Raw genomic sequence first — 13618 nt, forward strand, 5'->3', positions numbered from 1 at the left:
TCATGCTGACGTGTGCCAAAAAACTCTCGCGACGGCGAGGCGGCTGTGTCGGATTGAGCACAGTTGCTCTCCACCGACTGCGCTATTCAAAAGCATGATGGGAAACGACTGACTGACGACACAGCTTCATGCTCATTGGCTGAGAATGTCAACTGATACATTTTCTCTTTATTCTAAGAAGATTAGCTACCCATTTATTTATATTTACTTGCGAATTAAACAAAAACAAAACACGCCTAGTGAAGTTAAGAATTAGGACATGCGTTTATTTTTCTCTTAATTAGAATTCTTCCTTGTAATTTTCACTTTATTCTATTGTATGTTTGTGTGAATTAATAAATCAATCCATTAAAAAAATTTATACATGCACACATACATATCTAAATGGACTGTTTAGCCATTATGCCTCATCTTTGTGTGGTTTCATCTGAGAAGTGAGGGTCTGGCTTAAAACAAGGGAAGAAATTCTGAAGAATGTTTGCTACAAAACAGCTTTGACTGGTATAGTATGGAAAAATACTATGGACGTGGAATGGTGGCAGAAACCTATTTGTTTGCAAACATTCTTCTAAATTTCCTCCTTTGTGTTCAGCAGAACAAAGGAATTGATGCACATGATGACAAAACAGTGGTATTTCGATTACATGCACTTCGTCTGCGATTAAAAAAATGAGAACGCGATCTCCTCCATTGCTTACGTTTGCAGGCGACAAAACCGCGAGATTCAGGAAGTGTCCGACTTCAAAGGTCTTTTTTGACCCCTCCCCTTACTGCAGCCGCCTACTCTCGCCTACATTTCAGGTGGCACTGGATGGCCCTCGGTGGACGGCACGACACTCCTCCGCCACCCGGTGGATGGCGACGGCTCCTCCGGTTTTGGGCAGCCGGCAGGAGTCCCCCGTTCCCTGCTTCTCCTCATTCCACGGGATGGCAGCAGGCTCCGGCCCCTTGGCGAACGGCGGCGACTCCTCCGCTCCCTCACGGACGGCAGCCGCCCCTCCACATCGCGGGCGGCCGGCAGCGAGTTCGTCCGTCCCCGGCAACTCACTCCAGCCCACCGCCTCGAGTGTCTATGGTGCCAGACTGCTACGGTCTGCTCGATGGCACCGCGGATTCACCCCAGCGGCAAGGGATCTTTGGCAGCACGTCCCTCCTTCCTCCCGGGTTTCGGCACCAGTGTAACAATATAAAACTCCATAACCACGGGAAGAAGGAGGCGGGAACCGGCGAACGTTCAAATAAAACTTTAATACCCAAATAAAGATAAAACAGCGCGACAGCCCCTCACGGTCGACTGCCGCGCGCAAACAAAAAACAAACCCAAAATAAAACCCAGGCCTGGTCCTCTCTCGTCCTTCACTGTCGTCGCTCCTCTTTTGTATCCTCCTAATCTCCTCCGTGGGACTCCAGACCTGTGAGTGGAGCAGGTGTCGCTCATTTCCCAATCACTCCACCGGCCTCGCTGCGTTCCCACTGCTCTCAGCCCCGCCCCACTCGTCACAGAGGGTAAGCCACAAACATTCATTGCCAAAGAAGCTGGCTGTTCACAGAGTGCTGTATCCAAGCATGTTAACAGAAAGTTGAGTGGAAGGAAAAAGTGTGGAAGAAAAGGATGCACAACCAACCAAGAGAACCGCAGCCTTATGAGGATTGTCAAGCAAAATCGATTCAAGAATTTGAGTGAACTTCACAAGGAATGGACTGAGGCTGGGGTCAAGGCATCAAGAGCCACCACACACAGACGTGTCAAGGAATTTGGCTACAGTTGCGGTATTCCTCTTGTTAAGCCACTCCTGGGCTAAGGAGAAGAAGAACTAGACTGTTGCCCAGTGGTCCAAAGTCCTCTTTTCAGATGAGAACAAGTTTTATATTTCATTTGGAAACCAAGGTCCTAGAGTCTGGAGGAAGGGTGGAGAAGCTCATAGCCCAAGTTGCTTGAAGTCCAGAGTTAAGTTTCCACAGTCTGTGATGATTTGGGGTGCAATGACATCTGCTGGTGTTGGTCCATTGTGTTTTTTGAAAACCAAAGTCACTGCACCTGTTTACCAAGAAATTTTGGAGCACTTATGCTTCCTTCTGCTGACCAGCTTTTTGAAGATGCTGATTTCATTTTCAGTGAGATTTGGCATCTGCCCACACTGCCAAAGCACCAAAAGTTGGTTAAATGACCATGGTGTTGGTGTGCTTGACTGGCCAGCAAACTCACCAGACCTGAACCCCATAGAGAATCTATGGGCTATTGTCAAGAGGAAAATGAGAAACAAGAGACCAAAAAATGCAGATGAGCTGAAGTAATTAAAGCAAAAGTAGCCCCTGCCATGTATTGAGTAAATGTACAGTAAATGAACATACTTTCCAGAAGGCCAACAATTCACTAAAAAATTATTGGTCATTTGAAGTATTCTAATTCGTTGAGATAGTGAATTGATGGGTTTTTGTTAAATGTGAGCCAAAATCATCAATTAAAAGAACCAAAGACTTGCTTCAGTCTGTGTGCATTGAATTTATTTAATACACGAGTTTCACAATTTGAGTTGAATTACTGAAATGAACTTTTGCACAACATTCTAATTTATTGAGATGCACCTATATTTGACTGTTTCTGTTGTCAGACATTGGATGAATATGAAATAGTGACTGAAATGCACAACCCATTAAGACTAACCAGCTCTCCCTTCCAAGATGTTAATCTGCACAAAAATCCTGATTTATAATTGTGCCGTTGTCTGATAAAATCAAATAGGATACACAAAAGATAAAGATAATATTTGTGCTGTGATTTCGGCTATACTTGGATGTTAAATTAGAAAATCAACATATCTGTGTTTTAGCTGAAAGAGCAGCTCCTTTCCGCTGCTCGCTGAACAGAGTAGACGCAGAGAGAGAAGTGTGCGTGTGCGCTGGGAAAGAGACCTCACGCTTGTGCGGCAGTCAGCTTCAGATGCATAATATTTTCGTTTGCTACAAGCAGGATACATAAGAAGCACATTCAACTCGGACACACAAATGGTTGTCGTGGTAATAAACACCGTAAACAGCAACCATTCGCGTGTCCTTTATGAAAAGCATTTTAGGGGGCCTTTGGCTTTTGGGGGCCCAAGGCAGTCGCCTACCTTTGCCTAATGGGTAAGTCCACCCCTGTCTCCAATGACGTTCATTGCCATGGATTGATTTTTTCGGCTTATAAGAAAAGGTAGGATATGGATTTAATTGCAAACTGTTAGTAGGCTACTGATTTTATGATTGATCATGCTAGCTACGGCATTCGAGTCCACACGCGTCCAACAGCCTGGTGAATAATCTGCATTACAAAAAGAAAAGAAAAATCTTTAAAGGTTATTCAAGATTACATATTGCTGCCAAGGTATCTAGTCTTTACAGTGCTTTGTTATGTGGAGCTGTTTGGTAGATCGCGATCCAATTCGTTTGTCTACACCATAATTAAAATGCGGCAGACTTTAATGGACAGTAAAACAAAAAAAGGCAGAACACCGTATAACTCCAAAGCGGCACTGTAATTTCATTTTGAGGCATGGTTAAACAAGGGCAGAATGCCATAACTCAATTTGAGCATTCCAAACAAAGTGAAAGAGGCGTAACTTGTGTTATACGGTGTTCTGCCTTGGCTTCTCTGGGGCTTTTCGAAGTTACGGTTGAGACAACACATTATTTTCTCAGAAAACAACAAAATTGACTGAAGGATATTTATGCACATGATAAAGGCTGTCTTGAATGTCCTAAAAATATCAATAACTCATTTTCAATAAAAATCGAAGTTACGGTCTTTTGCTTTTGCAAGGCAGTATACAACAACTCTACATCTTTTCTAAAGCAGCCCAATGTGACTCCACCCCCTTTGTTGCATGCTCCAGGAGGCAGGGTTTATGTAAATTTCAGGGTCTGTGATGTCACTAACCCAGGAATTAACTTGTTGTAGTCCCAACCAGCCGTCTGTTGTAGGCCTTACAAAGCAAATTCTGTAAAAGACAATTTCTCCCTTTGCACTGAACTTTGAGCGCAACTTTGCAGATGTTGTTTAGGATCAAACAGCCATATCACACACTAACTAAATTAAAAAGATTAAATCAATGACCCCTTTTAAGATATTATAGACCTCCAAGTCATAAAATACTTTACTAAAGTGTAGATAAATACTGATCTACTGTACTGTGCACTGACAAATACAGGCATCTTCAGGGTTTTTTTTTTTTTTTTTTTGATCCCGACACCACTCACACACAAAGCAAGAAACAAACCCTCTTGGACACAGACTCCGCCTCCCATTCCCCACCCTACAACAACCACATATAAATAACTTGACATTCTCAAAAATAAAGAAGTACTATCTGAAGGTCCTTTCAAAACATTTTGCTTCAAATGAAAATGATGAAGACTTTGAGATTGGGAGTTATTATTTTCCTTTGTAAGGTAGGATTTTATCCCTCATACCAGGACATATTCCAAAAGCTTTGGATGTCTCATAGTTGTATCATGTTTATATATATATATATATATATAAACAATTATCAACTTACATTCAAAAACAAATTATAAAAAAAAAATAATTGTTTGTTGAAGTAAAAAAAAAAAAAAAAAACATATATATATATATATATATATATATATATATATATATATATATATATATATATATATATATATATATATATATAAACACAAAACTTTTAGTGTTTTGCAAAAAATTCTTTATTTAGCCTAGTTGCATACTGAATGTAAAGCAGGATTACTGTTTACCATTGACCTCTTTTTAGAGATGCTTTACAGCATAATTAAAATTTATTTGCCTTATTGGCACACTATTTTTCCTGTTTCCTAACACAAAGGTGTTTTGACACTATCTGTATTGTATAAAGTGCTATATAAATAAAAATGACTTGAATGACATTTTCCAAAATCTATTAACTCTTGTTATTCATTTATAAAATGATGGCAAATTTTGTACATTTCTGCATAATTATATTGAAATAAACTGTATAGAAAATCTCTGCAGAAAAAGCCAAGACAAAACTAAAGACCAAACCAGACTAAAACAGGACACCTGGGTAGACTCGCAGCTGAAACTGCAATTTTTTGTTACATAGTCCATGTTTACATTAGAGTACAAAATTATTCTTACCATGTTTTTAGGTTCTATCTATTTCTGAATACTTTTTCAGGTCACTTTTTCGAAACTTTTCACTAAGCACAACAGATTGGTGGAACCTGATGAGGCTGGTGTCTCCTTGACAGCATGACTCCTAGTTGGGGGTTCCAAATCATTTTTAATTTCCTGAAGCAAATTAAAAATAGCATGGCTTGGCAAATGATATGTTCAGATAATGTTTTTTTCTGGCATTCCAAATAAATTAATATGTGTGGGAAAAAAATCCTCTCCCTTCATGCTCTCTGTTCTCTGTGGTGCTTCCTCCTAGCAACAACAATTGCAGTCATTTCAAGCACAAAATAGTTGAAGACATGCTTTTTTTGGGCGAATAATAATGGCACAAATACCAGTAATTTGATGAGCACGAACGTGAGTAAATCTCGTTGTGTGATTCATTTGAATACTCTCCTCCCAAAAATTTTGCATCTGAAAAGGAAACTGGTACAAATGCATATTCAACTAGATAAAAAAGCTAGTCAAGAAAAATTTTAAGTTAGCTTGAGTAAACTGAATCAGAAAGTTTGAAAAAGTTAAAAAAGTTTTAAGTTTGGTTTTCAGTCTGAAATAGTTTGAAGCTTAAAGTAGTTTATGTATGACAACCTGTCATACATAGACAGATAGACAGATAGATAGATAGATAGATAGATAGATAGATAGATAAATAGATGCTAAGGCGGTTGCTAGGGTGTAGTTATGTGGTTGCTATGGTACCTGGGGTGGTTGCTAAGCTGTTGCTGTGTGGTTGCTAGGGTACCTGGGGTGGTTGCTAGGGTGTCGCTATGCGGTTGCTAGGGTTCCCGGGGTGGTTGCTAAGGTGTCGCTATGCGGTTGCTAGGGTAATCTGGGTAGTTGCTAATATGTTGCCAGGGTACCTGGGGTGGTTCCTAAGGTGTTGCTATGTGGTTGCTAGGGTACTTTGGGTGGTTGCTTAGGTGTTGCTATGTGGGTTGCTAGGATACTCTGGGTGGTTTCTAGGGTGTTTCTATGCGGTATCTATGGTAATCTGGGTGGTTGTAATTGCATTTCTAAGGTTTTCTGGGTGGTTGCACTCGCTGGGCGGATGCAAGTTGTTACACATTGTTACTATGGCATGTTTTGGCATTATTACCATGTTCTTTGCCTGATTTAGCACTTAGCTAATCACTATTAGCATGTAGATATTCACTGCTAGCATGTGTAGGATTTTAGGGGGTCCTATTTGCTAGCATGAGTCAAAAAGAACCAACTCCTATGACTCTACAATATTCTGATGCAAAGATATAGGACTTGCTAAATGGTTGCTAGGGAGTGGCTTGGCAACTGCCAGTGATGATACTCCAAAGGCTGCTTGCCAGTATGAATCATATAAACAAACCCCCATGTCTCTATGACATTCAGATCTGAAGATATGCCTCTTTGGGTTTGGGTTGCTAGGGTGCTCGACAGTGGTTGCTAGGGTGTGGCTAGGGAGTGTCTATGGTGATTCATAATTGGCTGTTTGCTACCCCGAATCAAACGAGCCCACCCCCATGTCCCTATGACACTGTGATCCAAAGATATTCTGAGTATATATCTGAGTAAATTGAGCAAGCACCACTAATAATAAGTATGCAAGATAATAATAGTGATGCTTTGCTTCGCAAGCACCTCTAATAATAATAAGCACGGAGCATAGTAATAGTGATACTTCGCCTTTGGCAAGCACCACTAATAAGAAGTTTAAATAGCATTTCAGTAAGTTGACTTTCTCAAGCCAACTTAATAAGGTCAGGGACAAAAATGACTGTGTCCACGCCTTTCCGGTGCTAATTCATCACTGCGTGTCTTCAGTAAATCCTGACAGTTCTATTTTAATGTCAAAAGAAAGTTTGTCCTGGCTCTAGCTGTTAGTAATAGTGGCCCATAGAATTATGGTGTTGTTTGTGTCTGAGTGAGACAACAATTCATGTAATTTGAAAGATGCAGTCACTGGATGCATTTTGTGTCAAAATAATTGAAAATGATCCACAGTTTAAGCCCATATAGACTCAGGGCTGCCAACTCTCATGCATTCAGCGTGAGACTCACACAACTGACACTATTCTCACACCACACGTCCATTTTCTTATGCAGTGAAAACCCTCAGACAAAAACAAAAGCACCCTCAGTTGACACTGTAATAATAATATATTAGCAAAACAGATTTGGTAAACGCCAGTGCTTATTTGTGTTTGTGCTCTTAAAAGCATCAATCATTTCTTTTTACAACGTGTTTTACAGCGTTGAGCAATGCAGCCAATCACAGACATATCTACTGATTTCTTGAACACCTCTGTTTGTCCATTGTTCAAGTTGGTCAGAATTTACTCACCACACAAATCGTCAGATTTTTTCCTGCAAGCTTGAGAATCATCTCGTTGTAAGTGTTGACAGACATAATGCAAATAAGAGCTCTATTGTGTGTTGTAGAGAGCCTCAGTGATTATATCAGAACACTGAGATTGCAATAAAACTTATGTCAGTGACAGCTTTTAGTGATTATATGGAAGCTCTATTTGCTCATGCTATTTGATAGGCTACATAATACAAATGTGATATTTCACAAATTGCAATGACTGACCTAGTTACTAGCAATGGACGGGGAAAAATATACTTTGTAAAACAGATGTGAATTATGCAATGTCAATGACTAATAGATTAATAGAAAAATATTTGAATTTTGGTATAAAATTATTTTTGAAATGCAGTTGCAATTATTTGTAAAAATTCTTTCACTGTACCTTGCTATTCTTGTTGTGTTGAAAAGTTATAAGTTTATCAATTCAATTGTACATATGTTAATGAATGATATTTATTGCATTTCAAATTAGGTATTTTTGTGTGGATTTGCGGAGGAGTCTCCATGTACACCTGGATTAGAGTCGGAGTTGCTGGTTTTTAAAGTGGACAGAGATCACCTTTACAAGGGAAAAACACTAGGGAGAGGTGAGCTATATTCAAATATCTCTAGCAAATTAATGTTGAGAGCTTTTGTTTAAATGTTTTTTTAGTATTTGGCTGAATTATCTCAGATATCTACATACACCAATTCTTCTATTTAATTTTTTTTAAACTAACTATTACATTCAATCAAATTGTTTCCATGCACTGTATCTACTAATTTATCTATCATCAATGTTAAATTGTCTCACTCAAGTGTAAGCGTTGTAGCTCATAAATAAGTGTTATTTAATGATATATGCCAATGATGCTTCATCAGTAACTTATGCTATGCAAATATCCTCCAGGTGTTATTATTGTCTTAAGCCTGTTCATTCATTGGCTATCACCAATTCATTGGCTAATGGTGCTACAGCCACCCTCTGAGGCATTAAGTCACCCATATATCAAAAGGACATAACATCACTCCTTTGATGTTTCATATTCATGAAGCAATTTAACTGCCCCATGTCATGTTAGAATTTCCAGCAACCTACAGTGAGAGTTATCTTTCCACATAACTTTGAGCCACAACTGAGAGACATTTGTGGTTGAACCTCAGATATCCTGGAGAAAGAAGTCCTATCTGCTGGATCCTTCTTTTGCTCAGTCTGGGTTTTTCAAAGACATGGTGAATGATTTCATTGGTTAGTTTCCCTGGTGGGCTCCAGAGCTCCTGTGAATCAATACCACTCCAGCTCTCAGCAGCTTTCTTGAAAAGAGTAGAGAAGCAGTATTACTCTGCCATACTGCTTTGTTATAGTTATGAATTCCTTTTTTAGAAATTGAAGGAGGCACAGATGCATCCTTTTAAGCCACGATTGATGTGCTACTTTGGAGGGTGGTGCTTGTTCAATCAGCCAATGAATTGATGTGATTCTTCATGTGCTTCAGGGTCTTCCCATTGCATCAGCTACTGACACAGTGTATCTTTCCCCACTCAGGGAACCAAGGTTACATACATAATATGTTTTGTTTTACCAATTGATTCCCTTTCTGATTTCTGACAGTAAATTTTAATACATGCGATGGAAAAACAAGAGTACTCTTTCAGTCTGTTGACAAGCGGTTTGATGTGAACATGGATGGGACTGTTACACTGAAGAGACCACTGACTCTTCGTGAGGCTTACAAGGTGTTTTCAGTGCATGCTTGGGATGCCAATGGCAAGAAGCACACTGTATCTATCAGAGTTGAATTTGTCCAACATCTTAATGGCCATCACAAGGATACAGTCATGAACATATCCTCTCCACAGGTACCAATCATTTCCTTTAAGAAACTGCTATATAAATATATTTCTGGACATTTCAGTTTTTTATGTGTTAATTTATTATGGTACTTTAAATGGACACATTTAGTTATCGATTTCTGTACATGTATAGGGCCCACCTAATTTGGCAAAAAAAAAAAAAAAAAAAGGCTAAAGTTTCAGAGCATATTTATGTTTGAGCTCTGGAGAGCATCAAATGTTTCTATTTTTCTATTAACAAGTTTTTTTTAGCATTGTGCAAAGTGGCCAATAAAACAGCAGATTTTTGGTTCAATTCTGAGTTCTATACAAGACAAACAAAGTGTAGACACAATATAAATAAGAGATAAACTGATAGTTCCAGTCTCTGATTCTGATTGGTTAAGCCGCATTTGAAGCAATTGTAAATTCCTCTACAAACATAAACCTATGACCTCATTAGATCAGTATTCCTGTGCCACACTTTGCATGTATCATGTATTATGTAATTCAGCAAACATTGTAGCCACAGTAACAGAAGAGACATACAATGAAAGAAATATAATAAAATGGTGCAGATGTCACTGAAGCTAGATGTGATACAGCTGTGGCACAGTCTTTTTAACTAGCTAGCTACCAACCATCACACAGTTTTTTTTTTTTTTTTTTTTTAACAAATATATAAGAAATTCACACAAAAAATATGCATTATTAAATTTAAAAATTCACATTAGGTTGCAATAGAAAGTTATTACAAAAACTCTAAGTGAGTTTTGAGCATAAACATTACAGGTCAGTTGTTCATCAGTAATTTGATCAGATTCCAGAAAAGGGCTGTTCAAAAGGAAAAAAAAATATTCTGAAATTGGATTAGATCACAAAATCTAATCTTGGTTTTGATCTGGATCAAAGGGCCATTTTGTGGTGTTTAAAACTTTTTAGTAGGATAGGAATACATTTGATCAGAAAAAAAAAAAAAATTATACTGATACCATAGCTCTCAGGAATAAAATTGTAATAAAACTTTAAAACTGGTCCAAAAATATAACATTTGTAACGTAATATATCCCTAAATCCCCTAAGAGATGTAAATATCAAACAAATATATTTACAACTTCTACTTATTTTTCAACCATACAGGTTACAATCAAAATTATTTTTTTTCCTGTGATTCTCTGAGTCATGATGAAAAAAAAATTTTCATGATGAAAAAAATATATATATCAAAAGAATTTGGATTCATCAAATGGTTTGGAAGATACAGTTTAATAAGTTTATGGAGCCATGGCTACAAAATGAAATGTCTTATATCTTCTAAATGGTTTGACTAATTAAAATTATTTTGATAATTTTTTGTCAGTAGTGTCTATAGATGACACATGCAAAATTTTGTGTGAATCAGTCAAGTAGTTTAAGAGGAGATCAAAAAAATGTATTTTTGCCGGACCACAACACGTTATACTAATGTTGTCTGCTAGAGGGAACCACAGGATAGGTATAGTGGTATATTGTATATTAGGTATATTGTTGTCTTCCTTTATATTCAAATTTACCAAATGATGTCTGTGGTTCACATAGACAATATCAGATATTAGATAACTGGGCAACACTTTACAATAAGGGTACATTAATAATGATGTACTAATCCCTAAATTAATACTTAATTCATCAAATACTAATGATTATTAAAGTTGTTAACTGTTAACCGATAAAGTGTAAGCAGATTTTTTTGAGGGTTTCAACAATTTCTCGGGGATCAACTATCATCAATTAACATCAATATGAATGACAGATGAATGCTCATAAATTAAAATCATTGTCTGTGGTTTTGAATAATGACTTGTAGTAAACAATATGCAAAAAAAAAATCATATTTTCAAAGTTTCATATGGATGAATTAACTTTATCAGTTGCAAAGAAATATGTGATCTCTAACACATTTTAAGATCATTAAATGTTACCTTCATTTTAGAATGTCAAAATGATATTACAAAATTTGTCAAGCTGCATGACATGACTTTATTTAAATTAAATTAAATTAAATTAAATTAAATTAAATTTATGCATTTAACAGACGCTTTTATCCAAAGTGACTTACAGTGCATTCAGGCTATCAATTTTTATCATGTGTTCCCGGGGAATCGAACCCCCAACCTTGCACTTGGTAACGCAATGCTTTACCACTTGAGCTACAGGAGCACTTAGCTACAGAAGTTCTAAGCGGCCATGCATTATAATTTTTTTTCTTTTTGTTTTCTCGTTATAACGACTTAATTTTCTCGTTATCTCGACATAACGAAGGTCGTTTTCTCGTTATAACGACTTAATTTTCTCGTTATCTCGACATAACGAAGTTCGTTTTCTCGTTATAACGACTTAATTTTCTCGTTATCTCGACATAACGAAGTTCGTTTTCCCCTCGTTATAACGACTTAATTTTCTCTAAGAATTTACAAAACTGCGCCAGCAGGTGGCACTATAGACCTGAATATAACTGATGGGGTGTTGTATACTATCCACTTTACTGTACGCGGACCTTCCTCGTGATCGCTATAATTTGTGCAGTCTTGTTTATTACTGACATTTAATTAATTCATAAATGTTAAATGCTTGAATCAATATGAATATTTTCTGTATTAAGTTCCTGCTAGATGCATGAGTTTCACCAACGCATTCTGTTTCATCAATAACTGCTTATCAAAACCAAGGTTGACATCACTGTATTCTGTTGTGCACCAATATATATTATATTTGTGCTTCTTTTAGGCTCATGATTAATTTAAATTTAATTTGAATTTAATGATTAGGTAGTTAATAAGGGGAGATGTTCTGTTTATCTACAGTAGGACGGGATTTAACGATGTAGGCTGATGTGCTTCTTTTCCTTATTACTAATCTTTATTGTTAACCATATTGATGAGAAATGTGATGTATATGTAAAATCCATAGGCTAATTTAATTCAGTTTTGTTCTGTAATGTTGTAATGGTTTTTTTCTACACACACACACATACATTACACGTACACATGAACGCTCTTTTCAAACAGAAGCTTATAACACACATGATATCTGCCACATAATGACTACTACAAATTACAAATTATATATAATTTTATTTCATATAAAGGGAAAATTAAAAGTGAGTTTAATCCAAGCAGCTCTAATGGCGCGGTGTTGCCATTTAAACATGTTAATTACAAAAACAAAACGTTCGTTGTACTGTCTCTGGAAAAAATCAACAGTGATTGATCAGCCTTTATTTATACAGTATTGTAGATGTTATTATTACCTAGGCGAAGCAAAATTTGCTGAAATATAGGCTACAGTAAGAGCGCCTGCATGGCTGTCCATCAGATGCCTGTCAAAGTTGAGTTCGTTACTATAGCAACAGTAAAACTTTCATGTCGTTATAACGATAAAACGAACTTTGTTATGTCGAGATAACGAGAAAATTAAGTCGTTATAACGAGAAAACAAAAAGGAAAAAAATTATAATGGATGGCCGCTTAGATCTTCCGTACTTAGCACATTTAAACTGAAAAGTTGCCTCTTTTTATTGTAGGAGCCTATATATTCCTGCTTTTAAGTGTTTTCGTGCTAACCAGTAAACATGCCAACCTTCATGAATTTCTGATGCCCTGGGTACTAACAGCATTTTATAAAATGTCAACCATTTATCTCAATGGAAATGCAAGATGAAGGCCATAATACTAATGTTGTCCACTAGACGGAGGCACAAGACAACCAGTTCTTTAAGATCATATAGCCTAAACTTTGTTATCTGCACTGATATCCTAGTGGTTGGGCTACTGACATATAATGCAACCATACTTCCGGCCACCTGAGTTCAAGTCCTGAAAGGACACTATCAGCCAGTCCTGTCCCTAACTCTCCATCTCACCCTTTACTGTCATTCTCCACTATCCTCTCTTCTAAAAGCATTAAAAAGGGCCCCCAAAAAACCCTGTGTGAATGGTTCATTTGTAGATTAACTATGCATAAACTTCATTGTGGTTTCATAGTTTAATAAAGTTTAATGAAGTTTAATAATGGCAATTTGAGACTAGTCAGTTTCCAAAGAAATCTGTGATATCCAAAATAACGTTGTATTTAAAAATCCTAAATTCAGAAAACATTTGTCAAGTTGTCAGACATAACTCTTTTTCATTGAAAGACATTTACTTCATTTGAAAAGACACATGGCCATTGAACCATAACTGTATCCTCTAAACAAGGCGACTATGGAGCCCCTAAAAGATATGGTGATGAAGAAATTTATATACATA

At 37.1% G+C, this 13618-nt stretch overlaps 1 protein-coding gene across 3 annotated transcripts in view; it reads left to right on the forward strand.

Annotated features, from left to right (window-relative positions):
- The first annotated feature begins 4333 nt into the window (after positions 1-4333).
- The window catches only part of LOC109107158 (cadherin-4-like), a 129577-nt gene continuing 120292 nt past the window's right edge, over positions 4334-13618 (forward strand). For 2 of the 3 annotated variants that reach the window (XM_042728462.1, XM_042728463.1), the window contains exons 1-3: positions 4334-4428; positions 7993-8107; positions 9112-9359. In XM_042728462.1, the coding sequence (XP_042584396.1) occupies positions 4378-4428; positions 7993-8107; positions 9112-9359 (414 nt within the window). In that variant the 5' untranslated portion in view covers positions 4334-4377. The remainder of the gene's footprint in view (positions 4429-7992; positions 8108-9111; positions 9360-13618) is intronic. The other variant, XM_042728464.1, reaches the window with a different exon arrangement.

Source organism: Cyprinus carpio, chromosome B7, assembly GCF_018340385.1.
Source record: "Cyprinus carpio isolate SPL01 chromosome B7, ASM1834038v1, whole genome shotgun sequence".
Classification (NCBI taxonomy): Eukaryota; Metazoa; Chordata; class Actinopteri; order Cypriniformes; family Cyprinidae; genus Cyprinus; species Cyprinus carpio.